At 46.8% G+C, this 17,716-nt stretch overlaps 1 protein-coding gene across 6 annotated transcripts in view; it reads left to right on the top strand.

The window, feature by feature from the left end:
* MVB12B (multivesicular body subunit 12B) overlaps window positions 1-17,716 on the top strand; it is a 188,794-nt gene that overhangs the window by 66,051 nt on the left and 105,027 nt on the right. For all 6 annotated transcript variants that reach the window (XR_006891083.1, XR_006891082.1, XR_006891081.1 and 3 more), the window contains exons 4-6: window positions 5,018-5,114; window positions 12,228-12,357; window positions 16,075-16,197. Coding sequence is in view for 2 of the 6 variants with exons in the window: in XM_046678816.1 (XP_046534772.1) it covers window positions 5,018-5,114; window positions 12,228-12,357; window positions 16,075-16,197 (350 nt within the window). In the remaining 4 variants the exon portion in view is untranslated. The remainder of the gene's footprint in view (window positions 1-5,017; window positions 5,115-12,227; window positions 12,358-16,074; window positions 16,198-17,716) is intronic.

The raw sequence follows: 17,716 nt of genomic DNA on the forward strand, positions 1-17,716 counted from the left end.
GTTTAAAACTTCCCCATTCTTTTTTGTTGTGGTTTATCTTCATTGCCATATTAATTTATCTGTGGTTTTAGTGAACTGGGTAGAATCAGCAGCCAGCGCTGTGTTTCATTTATTAACAGTATTATTAGCCACATACCCAAGTGTACAGTGAATTCCATTAAAACGTGTTCTCAAAAGGAAACCGGGAAATTTCTCTCACAGCTCTCATTTGCCTGCCTTTCCTCCAAGTAACAAATCACAGGGTAGTGTGGACGTGAGAGTTCTCCAGCAGAGCTGGATTTAAAGCCGACTGACGCATGGAAGCGTAGCTGGAAGGATGCGCCATGGCCTCCCATTTTCACACACAAGGCCTTGTTCCAAAGTGACTGACTTTCTCTCTGAGTCTCTAGGTGACATGTGACGTGTCGTGTGTCTGCGGGTAGTAGCCACATGTGCCGGTTTCTTCTAGCATGCTATTTTTAATACTTGGGCCCATAAGTGAGGAAATTTCAAAGATATCTACTAAGGCTTTTCCGATGAAGTGTTTTAATAGGTGGCTTAGAAAAGAGGAAAGTAGCTTTCTTGACTCTCCGCTCTGGATGAGGCCTGTCCTGGGCACGCTACAAATACCCCTCTTCCATCCTCAGGGCAGTCTGTTGAAGCATTGGCTCCTTTCCTGAGGTCAGAGTTTTCGTGCTTGTCCGAGGTCACGGGTCTTCCCTAGCCCCAAGTAGGGAGCAGTCAGATTTTCATTTTCAGGGATGCCATTTTGATTTTTTGGCCTAAATGTTATTTGTCTCTTTCTGAAGCAAATATTTATTTTTAGAAATATTTTAATTTTATAAATGTTATTATAACAAAAATATATATTCATAGTTTAAAAAGAAAAAAAAAATAACTTCCAACATCCTCATTCAGAGCTTGAAAAGGGAAAAGTAATGGTCTGTCTCCCTGTCACATACTCCCCCAGGCCCGTGGTCCCGTCTTGGGGGTCCTTGCGCGTCCCCTCAGCGTTTTCTGGCTGTGGACAGTCCCAGGGTTCTCTGGCCTGCATTCTCTTCCACCAGCTGTCCCTCTTGTTTGTTGGTAAATCTTTGTTAGGAAAATTACTCTTAACGTGCTCAGGACTGGGGAAGAAGACGTTGCTTTAACTTTTTCCCCCTAACTACGAGAGTAATATATGCTTGTTTCTAATGGAGTAGGGCCAGTGCTGGCGCGGAACCCTGGAAATCTTTTTCATCCAGGCAGGGAGGCGGCTGCTGAGCCTCCGATGAGTCTGAGCAGGTCCCTCGGGCTTGTGTGCTGCCCGAGGAGCCTCCGAGGAGCAGGTCTGAAGGCCGGGTTGCCTGTCCAAACGTCAGGCGCATGCTGTCGGGCTGGTGCCCCCATCGCCCCATCCTTCCCTCTTGTACCCACAGCCACACACACGCTGTGCTCTCCCAACCCTTGTCCCTAGGGTGAACCGAAGCCCTTTTTTGAGACTATTTATATTTTTAGCTTTGGTCACCTCTGTTCTGTCCGCTGGCTGCTGTTTTCTGCAGAAGGTCAGCGTGGTCACTGCCACTCAGGGCTGGAAGGACGAACTCCTGAGGATTCGAACAACTCCTCTTCACACCTCGCACTGCTCAGTGGTTTCAGGTGTTCCTACTGCTCCCTGATCAGCCTTTGCGTCTCCTGACTGAAGAGGTTTCCATTCAAAACTGTGGCTTCAGAGGACAGCCACGATCTCTTTGATTGTTAGTGATTTCTGTTTTTGTGACATTTCCCATGAAAGCTGTGGGATATTGATACTCTAGGCCAGAAGAGTCCCCGAACCCTTGGAGTAGGGACAGTGTCCAGTCTAAACATGACAGAGAGAAGTCACAGGGCTTGTTAGTTTTGGGGGTCATGGTAAGTGTATTCTAGAAAATGCATTGACTTAGCATTTGTTGAACGTATTAAAGAGATGTTTACTGAGTGCCTACTCTGTGTCGTACTCTGTGAGGGCTGGGCGTGGCGGCGTGGGTTGTGATGAAGGGATGTAAGATGAGGACAAGGACAGTGGGAGAATCCTTGGCCTCTCTTTTGAAGCAGTGTAGGAAATAGGTGTATTTTGTTTTCAGAAAAAGAATGAATGGGTCCTAAAGTGAGATCCATGGGGATCCAGTTCAAGAGGGCCACAGGGGCCAACTTGCTGCCTGGGAGTAGAGTAGGAATGAGACATATTTTAAGCTATTACAGCCAGTCTGTCCTGCCCCTGCTGTCAGAGCCAAGCCTCTGCATAGCATAATTTTTTACAACATAAAGGAGGGACGTGGGATCTCAAGACTGGACAGATTCTTAATTAGGTGACTTGAGACTCCCAATGTAGGAGTTTTGGGAGACTCTTTTGGAACCTAAATTCCTTTCCCCCAATAATGCTATTAATACAGAAACCTGGCTTTGGAGTGACATTGCTTCCTGGGGAAGGATCGAGATTAATTGCACTTTTCATGCCCTGTACTTTCTGCATTACCTGTAATAATAATGTACATAGATTAGGTAGGGAGGATATTAAACAGAAGGATTTATGAACATTTGAATATTAAGTTGGTTATCTGTGGCTACCTTAAATGCAAGGTTGTCAAAAATAATTACAGTATACTAGCAAATACTGGCTACCAGAGACAATATAAATACCCTGAGTCAGTGCATATTGGGCCTTTGGCATGAATCATTTGCTCAACAAGGATTGGGAATACGTTCTTCATATTTATGAGGAGGAAATGAAAGAGAGCATGGGATGGGGGAGGGGAGAGGAACAAGCAAAATTAATGGTGTCGCAGACCTACGGTATTAAACCCTGAACAGCGGCAGCCCCGTGCCAGAGGGACCACACTTGGACTGCGGGAAGCTTTGACAGTGCAGCCTCCCGTTTTGTATGCATGGGAGGGTTTTTCGATGCTTTTTTTTTTTTTAATGGCTGCACCACTGATGTTCTGGTTTTATGCTCAGGGACATTTGTAGAGTGTGGAGGGTGAGGTCGCTAAGTGGTTTGCAGTTGACTTCTAGAAAACCCAACTTGTCAAGTCGAAGACATTTGAGAAGGATATTGATGAATGCCCATCCATCTACGGGGCAGGAAAACATACCCAGTTGTTAATTTCTCAATGCAGAAAGCAGTGATGACACAGAAAAGCAACTGCCAGGAGAAAAAATTATGATAGATTAGATCAGGCGATTCTGAAAGCAGCTGATGTTTGCCAGCTAGGTTAACGGTTCAAACCCTGCCCACGCGGTCAGAGATTTATTCCACATTAGCGAGGGTGCCGCTTGTGCTTTGCTGCGCTGCGCCGTGCATTGTCTTCCTGAGACCCAGCTACCTGAAATGTCATACTATCAGATTGTTGACAAACACAGTGGTTCTGAGAGAAAGAAACAGTTTTGTGACAACAGTGCCATAAAGACACCTGTCATAGTTTACGCTCGACACATTGACCTTCATACTTAAATTTGAAGAATGTATTTCATTTGTGTACTCTTGGTTTATCATGCAGTTATTAAATATATTTTAAGTATTTTTATTGATATAGTTTATATTTGTCATCCAAGCAAATCCAGTTTGATTGCTGACTCTGAGTGGCCCACCCTGTTAAAAATGTACCAAAAAAACATCAACTTATTCAGCAAATAATTATTGAGCACCTACTGTGTGCCAAGAACTGTGCTAGGCTTGAATTTACTGTAGTAATAGAAATAGTTTTGAGTCTCATGGTTCTCATGGTCCTTCAGCTCTAGTGGGGAGGCAGATATTAAACAAGTAGCCTCACAAATATGCCATTGTAAATTGATATGGAGGAAAACAGAGAGTGCCAAGAGAGAATGGAGCAGAGAGTTTAGATGGTAACAATCCCTGGCTGCCTTCCAGAGAGTGTTGGCCCTGAGCCAGAGGGGTGAGGGGGCTGGGGCCCTGTGCAGAGATGGAGGTGCAAGCCCTTCTCTGAGCAAGACAGAAACAACGGCCTGGGAAGCTGTTGTGGAGGGCAGAGTGACGGGCTGGCCAACCCGATGCTTGTCCAGGGACGCAGACCCAGTAAGCTGAGAGTGTGCTAGTGCAGGGCTGCTGGGGCTGAGTTGCTTCTGGAAAATGGGCGTGCAAAGTGCATTGCCAGCATCCTAACGGGAGAGATTTGAGATCGGAAGCTGCAATTCTTTCCTTAACCGACTCTCACTAGAGGGGGAGCTACGCTGCAAATGACTGACGAGTTTAGTGAAATCTCCAAGGTGGCCCCACGTGTTTAAGTTGCAGGGCGGCTATCTTTCTAGCTCGTTTCCAGCCTGAAATGCGGGCTGCAGGTGCCAGTGTGTTTGCCGAGCATCCCTTTTCGCAATTACAGAACGGGGTGTGCTGTCTTTGGAAGATGTTTTTGCCCTGGTTACAGAAACTGTGCACAGTGGACCCCATATACTACCACTAAATAGAGGCCTTAAGAGGCCCTGGTGCATGTCATGTTAGAAGATGTGTAACATTGAGGCAGCAGGTCTTTCTGCTCTGTACTGGTTTATGATCCTTGGGATTTTACAGAATGTATCTAAAGTGAAATGTGCATCTGTGCAGACTGGCGATGACTTAGGAGTGCGATTCTTTCTCGGTTAGGGGTAGATGCAGCTCTCTCCCCTCCAGCGACTGCTCTAGGAACTTGCTCTTCCTAAAACCTACTGACCCCAGAGCTGATGCTCCATCAGGGCTGAGTGGCAGCTGGTCCCGGGACGCGTGTGCACAGCTGCCCTCTGCTGGGCTCTGTATGTCTCACGCATCTCCTCACTTGCTTGTCTGGCTAACCAAGGCCCACGTCTGACTGAATAGGTTTTGAGGTTCCGCAGATGAAACTCCTTCCCGGGGGCCACCGGAGTCCCTTTGTAACCACTGGGGAACATTAAGTGGCACCTACTCTAATTAACCTGCTGTCGTAAAGCTGTGAGAGTCATTGTGTTAAATATGCATCTTGAAGCCAAAATGGCAAACCCACCACAGGCGTGTTCAGATTAATAGTCTGTATCTCTTTTCTTTCTTCCCAAGAGTCATTTAGGGAACGTGTTAGTGGATATGAAGCTCATTGACACCAAGGACACTCTGCCTGTAGGCTTCATCCCCATTCAGGAGACGGTGGACACACGTGAGTCACCCTTTAGTACCACTCATTGCAGCGAGCGTTTTCTTCCTCCAGGTACATTTGTAGATATTTTTTATGTGCATTTTTCTTTGGAAACATTTTAGGAGGGCTTACCGCGTGCCCATGAATAAACCCTGCTGCTTCTGAGACATGTGCCTGACTTGGTTCTCCAAGGAATTTGCAGCGTTTTGGGTAGCGACATGTAAATGGGCAGAATGTCCTTTTCTCCTAGCAGGATGCTCCCTGCTGAATCGACTCACGAGGGAATGGAACGAGTGAAACTGGTTATAGTTCATCCTTAGTCCATCATCTGGTATTGCTGAAGCCAAGTTTGGACAAGACCCAGAAGCAAAAGGAAAACAATCAGAAGACGCCCAGGCAGTACAAGTGCAATGTTGTCCCATTTCTGGCTCTCGGACTGAACAAGAAACGCCAGAACCAGACAGCCTGCAAGCTGAGTGCCCAGGATTCAAACGGGAGCGACTGCTCTGCCCGCTGAGCGATACCGAGTGGAAGTGAATGGCTGAAGAGTTGGAAGCTTCTTTGGGATCCCGGAGGGCTTTGAGGTTCCTGTCATGCACGGCAGCTATTAAATAGTGCTGGAAAACCTCTGGATATTTGAGCCTTCTCATTTTGATGTACTCTAACTTGTTTTCATTTTTAATGACTTGTTACCAACTTTAGGATATCTACAACGACGCTGTAAATAAAAAACAAATACTGGGAATCCTGTCTTTATGACACGCGATTCATTTATGAAATTCTGTATCTCATTCTTTATCATACATTCTTTGTCCTACATTATCTTTCCATAGTTAGCCCCCTTTTGAACTCGCTATTTTTTGCTGTTTTCTTGCTAGCATTTCATGTAGACCAGACTTTCCGTAGCTACAGAGACCCCACATAGCTGTTATTTTAATGAAACAAGTGGAGTCCATTGTGTAGCATACTTTTATTTTCTTAATAGTCTTCTCACTTTTGGACGTGGGGCTGCTTTAACTTCCTTGTTATTATATGTGTTAGCTTCTAATTGTAATAGCTGATATTTAGCCTGTATTTACTGTATGCCACCCCTGGTGATAAACGCTTTATGTGCTTGATCTCATTTAATCTTCAGAAGACCCCTATTTGGAAATGGGTATCGTTATACCCATTTCACATATGAGAGAAATGAGGCACAGTAGGTACTTGGGGATTAAAGAACTTATCCGGGGTCGCACATAAAGAAGTGGGGGGGCAACTGGAGTCCACACGCCAGTCTGACTCCAGCCACACTTTTAACCACGGTGCCACTCTGTAAGAGCATATGTTTAAGCACCTTTTATAGACAGATTTTATATATTTATGTATAGGGTTTTTTTGGTGACAGCTTTATTGAGATATAATTCACATACCATACAATTTATCCATTTAAAGCGTACAGTTGAATGGTTTTTAGTCTATTCCCAGAGTTGTGCAACCATTACCACAATCAATGTTAGAACATTTTATCACCACCAAAAGAAAAACCCCATACCCATTAGCAATCACTCTCCATTTCTCCCCAACCCTCGCCTCCCCACCCCCTGCCAGCCCTGGGTAACCGCTAATCTACTTTCTATATAGATCTGCCTATTCTGGACATTTCATAGAAGTCAAGTCATACAGTATATGGTCCTTTGTGACTGCCTCCTTTCACTTCGTATAACGATTTCATAGCAGGTCCATGTGGCAGCTGATATCAGTACTTCATTTCCTTTTTGTTACCAAATAATATTCCATTATATGGATATACCACATTTTGCATATCCATTCAATTGGTGGATGTTTGGGTTGTTTCTTCTTTGGGCTATTATGATTAATGCTGTTGTGGACATTCATGTACAAGTTTTTGTGTGGACATATGTTGTCACTGCTCTTGGGTATATACCTAGGCGTGGAATTGCTGGGTCATATGGTAACTCTGTATTTAACATGTTGAGGAACTGCCAAACCCCTTTTCAAAGGAGCAGCACCATTTTACATCCCCACCAGCAGTGTCTGAGGGTTCTAGTTTCTCCACATCTTCACCAACAGTTGTTATTGTCATTCTTTTTTCATTCTAGCCGTGTTGGTGGGTGTGAAGTGGTGTTTCATTGTGGTTTGGATTTGCATTTCCCTGATGGCTAATGATGCTGAATATCTTTTCCTCTGCTTATTGTTCACTTGTATTTCTTCTCTGGAGAAATGTCTAAAGGACCAATGATAAATCGGTCCTTTGCCCATTGTAAATTGGGTTATCTTTTTATTATTGAGTTGTGAGAATGTTTTAATATATTGTAGATATATTATGCATCTAGAATACATGTAAATCCTTTATCATTTATATGATTTGCAAACATTTTCTCCCATTCTGTGAGAAATTTCATTTTCTTGGTAATGTCCTTTGAAACACAGAAGTTTTTTATTTTGATGGAATTTTATTCATCTGTTCTACTATTGTTGCTTGTGCTTTTGGTGTCATACCTAAGAAACCATTGCCTAATCCAGGGTCACGGAAATTTATGCCTGTGTTTTCCTCTAAGAGTTTTATAGTTTTAGCTCCTTACATTTATGTCTTTGATCCATTTTGAGTTAATTTTTTGTATGTGGTGTGAGACAGGGGTCCAACTTTATTCTTTTGCATGTGAATATCCAGTTTTCTCAGCAACGTTTGTTGAAAAGATTCTTCTGTCCCCCACTGAATTGTCTCAGCATCCTTGTTGAAAATCATCTGACTGTGATGTGAGGGTTTCTTCTGGACCCTGAGCTCTCTTGCGTTGATCTGTATGTCCTTCCGTATGCCAGTACTGCACAGTCTTGACACAGTCTAGCTTTGTAGCAAGTTTTAAAACCAGAAAGTACGAGTCCTCCAACTTTATTCTTCTTTTTAAAGGTTATTTTGGCTTTTCCGAGTTCCTTGAATTTCCATGTGAATTTGAGGATGAGTCAGCTCGTGCCAAGAAGCCAGCTGGGATTTTGATAGGAATAGCGTTGAATCTGTAGGTCAGTTTGAGTGTGTGTAGATTGTGAGTGGTTTCCTTGTGATAAGGTCCAAGTACGTGAGGCTCCTGGGTCATAGCTCCTCTGTGGGCTGCCCACAACCTTCCTCTGCAAATGTATTCCTCATCTTCATGCACCCGATACTTTACCCAAACCAAGCTGCGACTGCGCCCCCTTCACGCTCCTGTCTTTTCTGCCTCTGCGAACTTGCTTTCTTGTTTTCCTCCCTGAGATACCCTTTCCCTCAACTCTGAATGTCTACACCCCGTATCTTTCAAGGGTGAGCTTCACTTCTTCCACGCACATGAAACAGTCCCTGATCCCTAGATACCAGTTTGAAGCCGGCTCTCTCCACTCTCCACAGTCAGCTAAGATTGGTGAATGCCTAGTGTAGGCACCGCAGGCTTTGAGATGGAAAGATGAATAAGATACTGGCCTTTTCCTCAAGAAGCTCAGTCTAGTGGAGGACTTGGACCTACAAACAAGGAATTGCCTTACGACATAATTAGATAGGGCTGTAATCAGTTGGAGGTCAGGGGCCCTGTCTGCATTCTTTACTGCTTTTCATCACCCCTGGCCCAGCACACATCTATGGAAGGGAAGAAGGGAAGTAAGCACCTGCAAGTTACAGCGGTGGCAAGCCAAAGGGAGTGATCAGTTCTGCCTGAGTTCCCATCTTTCCTCCATTAGGACAAACTATGGTTCGGCATAGTGGGAAGAACATGGGCTCTGGAGTCAAACTCGCCTAATATTGAGTCTGGCTCTGCCACCTGAAACTGTGGGGCTTGGGGCAAATGACTTCACCCTCCTGGGCCTCAGTTCCCTCATCTGTAAAATGGGGGGAATATAACCCACTTCATCATGTTGCTTTTAGCTTGTATTGTAGCCTTTGATATGTTTTCCTCATGTCTTTCTCTCTTTCTTTGAGGACAAAGCCTGTGTTTAATTCATCTTTGATTCACCTAAGGTAGCTTGCTCAGAGGATGGGATCAATAAAGATAACTCTCTGTTGCCAAATGAACTTCCAGAAATGCCAGCCCACGGTGCCACTCATGATGCACACTTGTCCCTGAGTTCCACAGCCCTGCCAACATAGCGTTTAAAATTTTTATTTTGTTTTGCTATTCAATTTTGTTTAATTTTCACTTCATCGTTTGCTAGCAAGACTGAACATCTTCACAGGTGTTTGCTACTTTTGCTTATTCTTGTGTGACTTCTCTGCTAAGCACTAAAATTGCCTTGTAGACTTATATTAATTTCCCACTTTCCCCCATGTTTTTCTTTGTTTCACAGTTTGCCTTGGTGTTTGTTTTTGACGACTAATTGACTTATAATGTCTTTATATTGATAGACTCTAGAGCCCCAAGGGATTGCCCATTCTGCGTTTTCCTCTCAATTTGTTGAAGCAGTTAAGACAGGAGTCTGTCTGGGTCCGTGGTCTGGCTGCTGTGGGGCCACGGTGATCCTCTCCCGTGACTGGGGGTGTTGCCCTGGGGACATTCTGAAGTTGGGTCCTGGCATCTCCAACATCTTATCACACAAGGAGGGTGGATTAGGGTAGCCTGTTCATTTCAGGTCCTACTGTCATTTCCTGGAGCCCTTACACCAGGGACAGGTGAGCCCGAGCTGACCAGACAAACCCATAGTCAGCTCTATGCACTTTGAGTGCATTTAAAGCCCTGATTTTATCAAGTCAGCCAAAAAGATGAGACTCCTGTAATTAATGGGAAATGTAGTTTGTTGCAATCCATGTAGTACTTAAAAACTGGAAAACCGTTTTAGTAAAGCTCTCTGTCCTTTCTCCGTGTTCATTTGCATGACTGAACACATTTCTGTTGACTCTGTGTAATATGTTTACTTAAAATTAGGCCTGTTTAAGCGTGTGTAATTAGTGGCTCCATCTCTTACCCCGAGTTTGCTGTAGATGGAGGAATGGAGCAAAGAGCAGCCCGGCAGACGCACAGAAAAGACCTGCACTTGCGTTTGCTTTGAGGCAAGGTCTCACTTCGCACTTTCAAAGGCCCGGTCTTATCACCTAATAGCTTTTGAAGGCACGGGGTTGCAGTGGCTTTTTTCTCCCAGGACGCCATCCCTGCCTTGTTGGGTACAGTGTTTGGGGTGTGGCTTGAGGACATTGTTGCTCACAGCTTATAGATCTGATCTAACCCTCAGTTTCCTCGCCTGGGAAAGGAACCCCCAAAGTTTCCATCTGGCTCTTTAAAAGACAGCCAGCCTCCCCCAAATCACGGCAACAAAACACCACCACTGATTCTAACTTCCCCCCGGCTCCCTCCCCACCCCCGGTAAAATCGATACTAGCACCAGGAATGCCCTTCCCTCCTCATTCTGCTCCCTGATTCGGATGTGCTTATTTCCTGCCAGAGAACTGAAAGGTCTTGAAAATCATGGCCAAACACGGACATAAATTGTGTGCTGGAGGCTTACTTGTGATAACGGTGATAGGAACATTCGTGGCTGTTCTTTATTGAGCATTTACTGTGTGCCAGGCGCTGGGCTGAGTGAAGCATCCGTGTTACCACCTTTCATGCACCCAGCGTCCCTATGGGGTGGGGTTTCATTAACCCGCTTTTACAGATAATAAACTGCGGCTCAGAGAAATCAAGTCACTTGCCTAAGGTTGTAGTGCCGGAAAATGGCAGAGTTGAGACTTCAACACAGACCCACCCAACTCATGTACTGAGTGGCTGCAATTGATTGAAATTCATGTTTAAAAACGACAAATGAAGAAACCAAAAAACACCAGGTCGGTCACCACTGGCGGTTGCTAGGGCACCGACTTATTACTCTAAGACTTGATAAATAAGTGAATCACGTGTTTATCTTTCCTTTCCTTTACAAAGTGTATTTCAAGGAGACTAAGTAGATGAAGAAGAAAAGTTGCTTTTTATACAGAAGAATTCCAGCCAATACATGCAGAAGGAATGACAGATTCAGAAAACCACCATTTTAATGAAATTATGGATCTAGGCAACCGTCCTCAGGAGATGAGGACTCTGCTCCAAAAACAGTTTCGTGGACTTTATAACCGAGGCACCAGGCCGACACCACCGGAACCCACCGAGGCTGGCACAGCTCGACTCTGTGATGTGACGCCGTAGGACGTACGTGCACCACCTGTGACGTGTTCTTGCCTAGAGAATCTAACCTGAATCTTATCGAGCCGTTTACAGGAAGTACAGGGAGTGACCCACTTTCTCCAACCTGCCAGTGCCCGAAAGAAAAAGGGAGGGTGGAGAGGTTGTTACAGAACAAAAGAGGCTCGAGAGACCTACCCAGCCAAGTTGAGTGCATAGAATTGTTTGCATCTTGATCCAGACAAACCAACAGTTAAATGACATTTTTGAGATAATGGAGAAAACTTGCATTTAGACTATCTATTGGATGATATTAAGGAATCGTTCATTTTGTTAGGAATGATAATGGCATGATGCTCATATTAAAAAAAAAATTATTTGCCGTGGATGCCCACTGAGATATTAATGGGTGACATGACATGGTGATAGGGATTCGTTTTAGATTCTCCTGCAAAACTAAAGGGGGCTGGGGTGGGGAAGACATGAAACCAGCTTGTCCACTGTTGACAGTGTTGAAACTGGATGATGGGAACACGGGGATTCATTTTACTGTTCTCCCTGCTTTGGGGAATCTTTGAAGTTTCTATAATAAAAAGTAAGAAAGAAAAAAGTCCATGTGGTAAAATGTCTTAATCCTCAGGGTGTCCGTGTGTATGTACCTGCTGGCTTCAGTGGTGAGCAGATGTGGTTGTGGCTTTTAGAAGCCCGGCCCCATGTGTGAATTCCAAGCTGCTTCTCCTTGCAGAGGTGTGTGTACCTTGGGAGCCCCTTCTCGGCAGGGGGTGTCTGGGGTCAGGTCCTGAATGCTGAGCAGGGTGACTGGCGTCCACTCTGCAGTCACAGCCTGTCCACTGCAGCCCTGTGGAGGGCAGGAGGGGCAGAGCCCCGTCCTTCTGTTGGGTGACTTGGATGACCGGTCACTTCTGCTGCCAGGAAGGGAACGTGACAGGAGACGCGGTGTTCAGAATAGAGATGCTGGCATCTCTGGAAGACTCATACCTTTTCTTGTCCTTTCCTTCAGAGGAAGTGGCTTTTAGAAAGAAGAGGCTGTGCATTAAATTTATTCCACGGGATTCAACCGAAGCTGCAATTTGTGACATTCGGATCATGGGCCGGACCAAGCAGGCCCCACCTCAGTACACGTTTATCGGGTAAGTCTTAACAACACAGATCTCATCTCTTCTCTCTGCAGAGAGTGCTCAGGTCGCCCCTGGGGATGAAGCCCAGGGACCTCCTGTGTGACCCACCAGGCTCTGGCCACCTGCCTCTCGTCAGCCTCTCTAGCCTTGGCTCTCATTGCTCCCCTTCCTGCTTATGCTACAGCCAGTCCAAAACGCCAAGCTGTTGACCTCCAGGCCTTTGTTCATGCCGCTTGCTCCATCCAGGGGCCTTTCTTTCCCCTCATCCTCCTCAGTATTCACCCTCAGCCTCCTCTGGGGCCTTTCCAGGTGCCTGAAAGCAAAGGTGTGCTCCCCTTTGTGACCACCAGGCCTCAACTCTCTGTCCTGTTTATTCACCCCACTAAAGTTTTAGGGGCACCCATTTTGCACCACTGGGCCAAAGACCCTGGATATGGTGATGGATGCGGCAGAGAGTCTGCTCTCACGGACTTGGTGTTCTGAAAGGGGGAGACGAGCAGCAAACAAACGAGTGAGGGAGGCCATTTCAGCTGGTGACGGAAATGACACACGATGATGAGTTGGGGGGTCCAGAAGGCGACGTGTGAGCAGAGGCCTGAATGTCTGGAAGAAGCCAGCCGTGCAGAGATGCGAAGGCAGAACCTTCTAGGCAGAAGAGCAGGTGTAACGCGGGGATGGGCGAGGCACGCTGGGGCAGAAAGCAGCCCCGGGTGGCTAGAGCGGGCGAGCGAGGAGTCGGGGATGAGGCCAGCGGTTGGCAGGACCTTGTGGGACATGGTGGCGGTTTGGATTTTAATCCAGGTGCTCTGGAAAGCTGTTGGAGGGTTCTGAGTAGGGGAGAAATGTGAATGTTGCATGACCACGTGATAATTCCGTGTCCAGTTCTTTGGGCTGATGTTGTCTTCCCTGAGAAGCTGAGGGCTGGGCCTGTTGTGTCCTGTTCGCCCAGTAGCCTCACTACAGGGCACGGGTCTGGCTCTGTAGCTGTTTCGTAAACGCTAAGTACAAGGAATCTCAGGATTTCACTCCAGATTCTTTTGATTGTAAGTGATGCAAAACCCAACCCAGACTGGTTTAAGCAAAAGGAGGAATTTGTTGACTGACATAACAGCAGAGTTCAGGGGGCAGGTTGGCTTCAGGTGTGGCTGGAAGTAGGCGCTCAGAGGACGTCACTAGGGTCTAGTTTCTCCCTCTCTCCTCTTTGCTCTGATTCCTTGGGGTGGACCCCATTCTTAGACGTGTTCTCCCCTAGAGTGGAGGAGTGGTGGTGCAGTGGGTTCGCCTCCTTTTCCTCCAGGTTCAAGACCTGAGACGAAGAGCAACTCCACGTTCTTGATAATTCAAACAGAAGTTCTAGAATTCAGTCTCGTTGGTCTTGACTGATCTCACTGGGGTCATATGCACCCTGAACCCATCACTGCTGCCTGGAAAATGTCATTCTCTCTCTCAGGCCTGAGCCGGAAGTGGAGTCAGCTCCATTGGAACTCAGGGACTAAGAATGAGGGGGTAGCTGCCCCCCAAATATGGAGAGGTGGTAAAAAGTTGGAAGGTAGGGGTGAATGGATGCCAATGTCCAAAAGATAATAGATGTTCGTTGTGCTCAGTCTCCTGAAATTCGAGTCTTTCCAGTGAATCAATGTGGTCGCTGGTTTTTGGCCCCCTTGGCTATGTGCCTCTCTCTGGCCGGCTGTGCAGGCGTCTCGCCCGTCCCCGTGGGTCCCCACAGGTGAGTTCTTCCTCCTGGATCTGGGTTGTGCTGTTAGGGTTCTCGTTCATCTGCTCCCAGACCTCCTCCTGACTTTGAAAGCCAGGGCCTTTCCCCGTATACTACACGCAGGCTGGGCAACAGACGAGAGCTGCGGTGTTTGCTCCAGCCGTGTAGGGGGCAGGTATCACAAAAATAGAGGTGATGCTCCTCTTGGTGCACATGGTCTGTGCGGAGTCTTCAGCTGTGGAATCTGAAAGCTGTCTCAAGATTTTGTGGTCCTTAAGAAGGACTCTGTTATCATTTCCTTCCTACACACTCAAAAATCCTGTTTTGCAACATGGTTTAAACTAATTGCATAAACAGGATTATGGGAGTAGGAGATAGTTAAGAGAATAACCATACTTCAGGTGCCTTAGAAACAGCCATTTACATACAAATAGTAGAAGCCAACAATTTAATAATGAGCTTTTAAAGTCTAATTTCAGTTACTATGTGTATTTTTAATTACAAACTATACTACTTTAAAAGATTTAATTTTTAACCAATTTAAACAATTCTAAAGAATAGATTCTTACCATATATGTTTTGATAATCAAAACGAGAATCTTCTTTCTTTTGTATCATTTTAAAAGATTGCTGAAGTACACTTTTGTTTCATCTTGGGGCAACAGTTCTTTTCTAGAGGAAGACAATTTCCGTGTCATTTTTAAGGAAGGAAAGAAAATTCAGTGTTCAGAACTCTAAGTCACTTTTTCTTAAAATCAGGCACAATTCCACACGTTACTTTGCAAGGGTCGGGGTTGTGAGCCGGGGAGTGAAGCCTCCTGATTGGGAACAGCTCTGCCCAGGCCTGGCTGCGGGACCGTGACTGAGACGTGGGGAAATCAGTCCGGCCGATTGGAAGCAGGCATCTAAGAAGACGCGATTGTGGGTTAGAATAGTTCCTGAATGTACTGGGAAGCTGCTAGAAGTGTCCACTGAGTAAATCTGGTCTCCGTTTTTGAAGAGATGATGTTCCTCCGCATCCCAAGATGCAGTTCTGTAGGGCAGTTGAGATATGGCTAAACTCATGCCCTTACGATTCCTGAGAACAGACCTGTCTCATGAGCACTCGTGGCCGTGGGGGTGCGGCCGGGCTGCGATGGGCGTGCACATCCAGTAACAGGAAACCCCATGTGGCATCTGTCAGGCCCTTCTGTGATCCCTCTGAGTCACGGTGGTTTGTGGGGCACATGCCTTGTCGTTTGAAGATATCTCCCAAACTGACCCTGAGCATGAGGCCAACTGCAGGTGACATCCGGCAGTAAGGAGCTTTGTCCAGAAGTGGGGGCGTGTCATAGAGCTGGGTGGAGCTGATTCTCCTGGGCGTTACAAACCAGGCTTGGGGGCCGGCCCTGTGGCCAAGTGGTTAAGTTCTCACACTCCGCTTCAGCAGCCCAGGGTTTCGCCGGTTTGGGTCCTGGGCACGGACATGGCACCGCTCATCAGGCCATGCTGAGGCGGAGTCCCACATAGCACAACCAGAGGCACTCACAACTAGAATATACAACTATGTACCTGGAGGCTTTGGGGAGAAGAATAAAAAAAAAAAAAGAGGAAGATTGGCAACAGATGTTAGTTCAGGTGCCAATCTTTAAAAAAAGAAACCAAAAAACCAGGCCTCTGTGTCAGCCCATTGCTCCATCTATCTCACCCTAACCGTACATAGGACTCGAAGTGGGTTGTCACGTAAACACCTACAATGAAGCGGCCACTAAGAAGAACTAAGGGAGCGAGCTCTGGGGCGGTGAGGACGATGGCCGTGTCGTAAAGGCCTGCCTCGGGGGGACAGCTGCCCTCACGGTAGGCTCTGCTCTGTGACACCCAGAGCGCACAGGGAGGCGACAGAAGCCATCCTCGAGGGCGAGCTGTGACTCCCTGGCGTTGGAGGCCGTGATTCTTTTGAATGAACTGTTGCTTTGTTGCTCAGGTAAACGCTTTGTGCCGAACAGCGCCATGAAGATTTCTCTTTTCTCCCCAAGGGAACTGAACAGCATGGGGATCTGGTATCGAATGGGCAGAGTACCAAGAAATCATGACTCATCTCAACCCACGACGCCTTCCCAGTCATCAGCAGCGTCCACCCCGGCCCCCAACCTTCCCAGGTGAGGCCTTGGCAGTGGCGGCTCATGCCGCTCTGCACGTCACAGTCATGTGGTCTGGGGTCCCCCTGCAGAACGTTTGAGAACACCTCTACTTCGTTTCTGCTGAAATAGCACAGAAGATAGCTGAAAAATTGCAGAAGAAATATACCTTTAGAGGAGATGTTTAAAATCCAGTTAGAAATCTGTGCATTACATGAATGTAAAGGCCATTCTCTGTTCTATTTTGTACATATTCTGCAGGCTCCTAAAATAGCAGAATATGCGACTTTAAATGGGCTTGCTCTCCTAAAGAGCTGATAGCTGCACACAGACACAAGCTTTGCAGCCATGTGGTTGGGAACAGGGGCCTTAAGAAGGTAGGAGTCCTTCTCCGCCTTGGCCAGCCACCCGTTTGAAACCCAGGAGGGCTGGTAAGTAATTATGCTCATTTTCATATTGTTTCTCTTCCCGATGAGCTACACACTAAGAATTGAGTAGTTTGGGTGTGAGAACAGCGACGTGTTCTTCAGGGGCTGTTAGTTTTAATAATCGTTTCCACAAAGAAACTTGGGAGAGCAAACTGGCCACTCAGCAGCCTGTTTCAGTCCTAATAGAGGTGGCAGTGGTCTTCTGCATGTTCTGCCAGAAGCAGATGGTAAGAGAATTCTGTCGGATAAGAAACCTCTGCATCACTAGTAGTAAATTATTGGAGGACAAGGAACAAACAGCGATGATGGATGAAGTTTGAGAAAAGGATTACCAAAGTAAATAAAACAGCTGAGAACTGGTGAGGCAGCGTCATTTGGGGATTGATGTAATGTACATGAGAACGGATGCAAAAGCTTCCATGTGGGCGAACAGAGGTGAACAAAACCTGTCAGGAGCAGGACAAGGCGGCCAGCAGTCAGTGGTGGGCTTGTCCTGCTGACCTCACAGCTCCGCCCTGCCCTCGGGAGGGGCAAGGAGATGGCCATATAGCCGTGGCTCTCGCTCTGTTCTTCGGGCTGAGCGTCTGCCTCCTTCTGAAGAATGCAGCTGTCGAGAGCCAGCAGCTCAGACGACTCTGTCCTTCGGGACATCCCCCCAAAGACAGTCTAGTCTTTCTCCTGTGAAACTGTCACTTAACCATCCTTGGAGTTGCCTGAAACCTTAGGAGCAGTTTTCAGTTCCACTTTGGTAGGAAAAAATAGGAAGAGCTAATGGCTGCCCAGAGGTGCAGGGCGAGCCAGCGGGTGAGTGTCAGGGGGTTAGAAGCGCGAGGCGAGCACGGCTCCAGGCAGCACTTCTCATTCCTTTCTCACTACCCAGGGCCCTGTCACAGCTGCCCTCACTGTCACTGTGCTTGGGTCATCTCAAGCCCATCCCCTGTGCTAGGGGTCATCTCAGGTCCATCCCCTGTGTGTGGGGTCCTCTCAGGCACATCCCCTGTGCTGGGGGTCGTCTCAGGTCCATTCCCTGTGCTGGAGGTTATCTCAGGCCCATCATCTGTGCTAGGGGTCATCTCAGGCCCATCCCCTGAGCTGGGGGCCATCTCAGGCCC

This window comes from Equus quagga, chromosome 1, assembly GCF_021613505.1.
Source record: "Equus quagga isolate Etosha38 chromosome 1, UCLA_HA_Equagga_1.0, whole genome shotgun sequence".
In the NCBI taxonomy this organism is placed as follows: domain Eukaryota; kingdom Metazoa; phylum Chordata; class Mammalia; order Perissodactyla; family Equidae; genus Equus; species Equus quagga.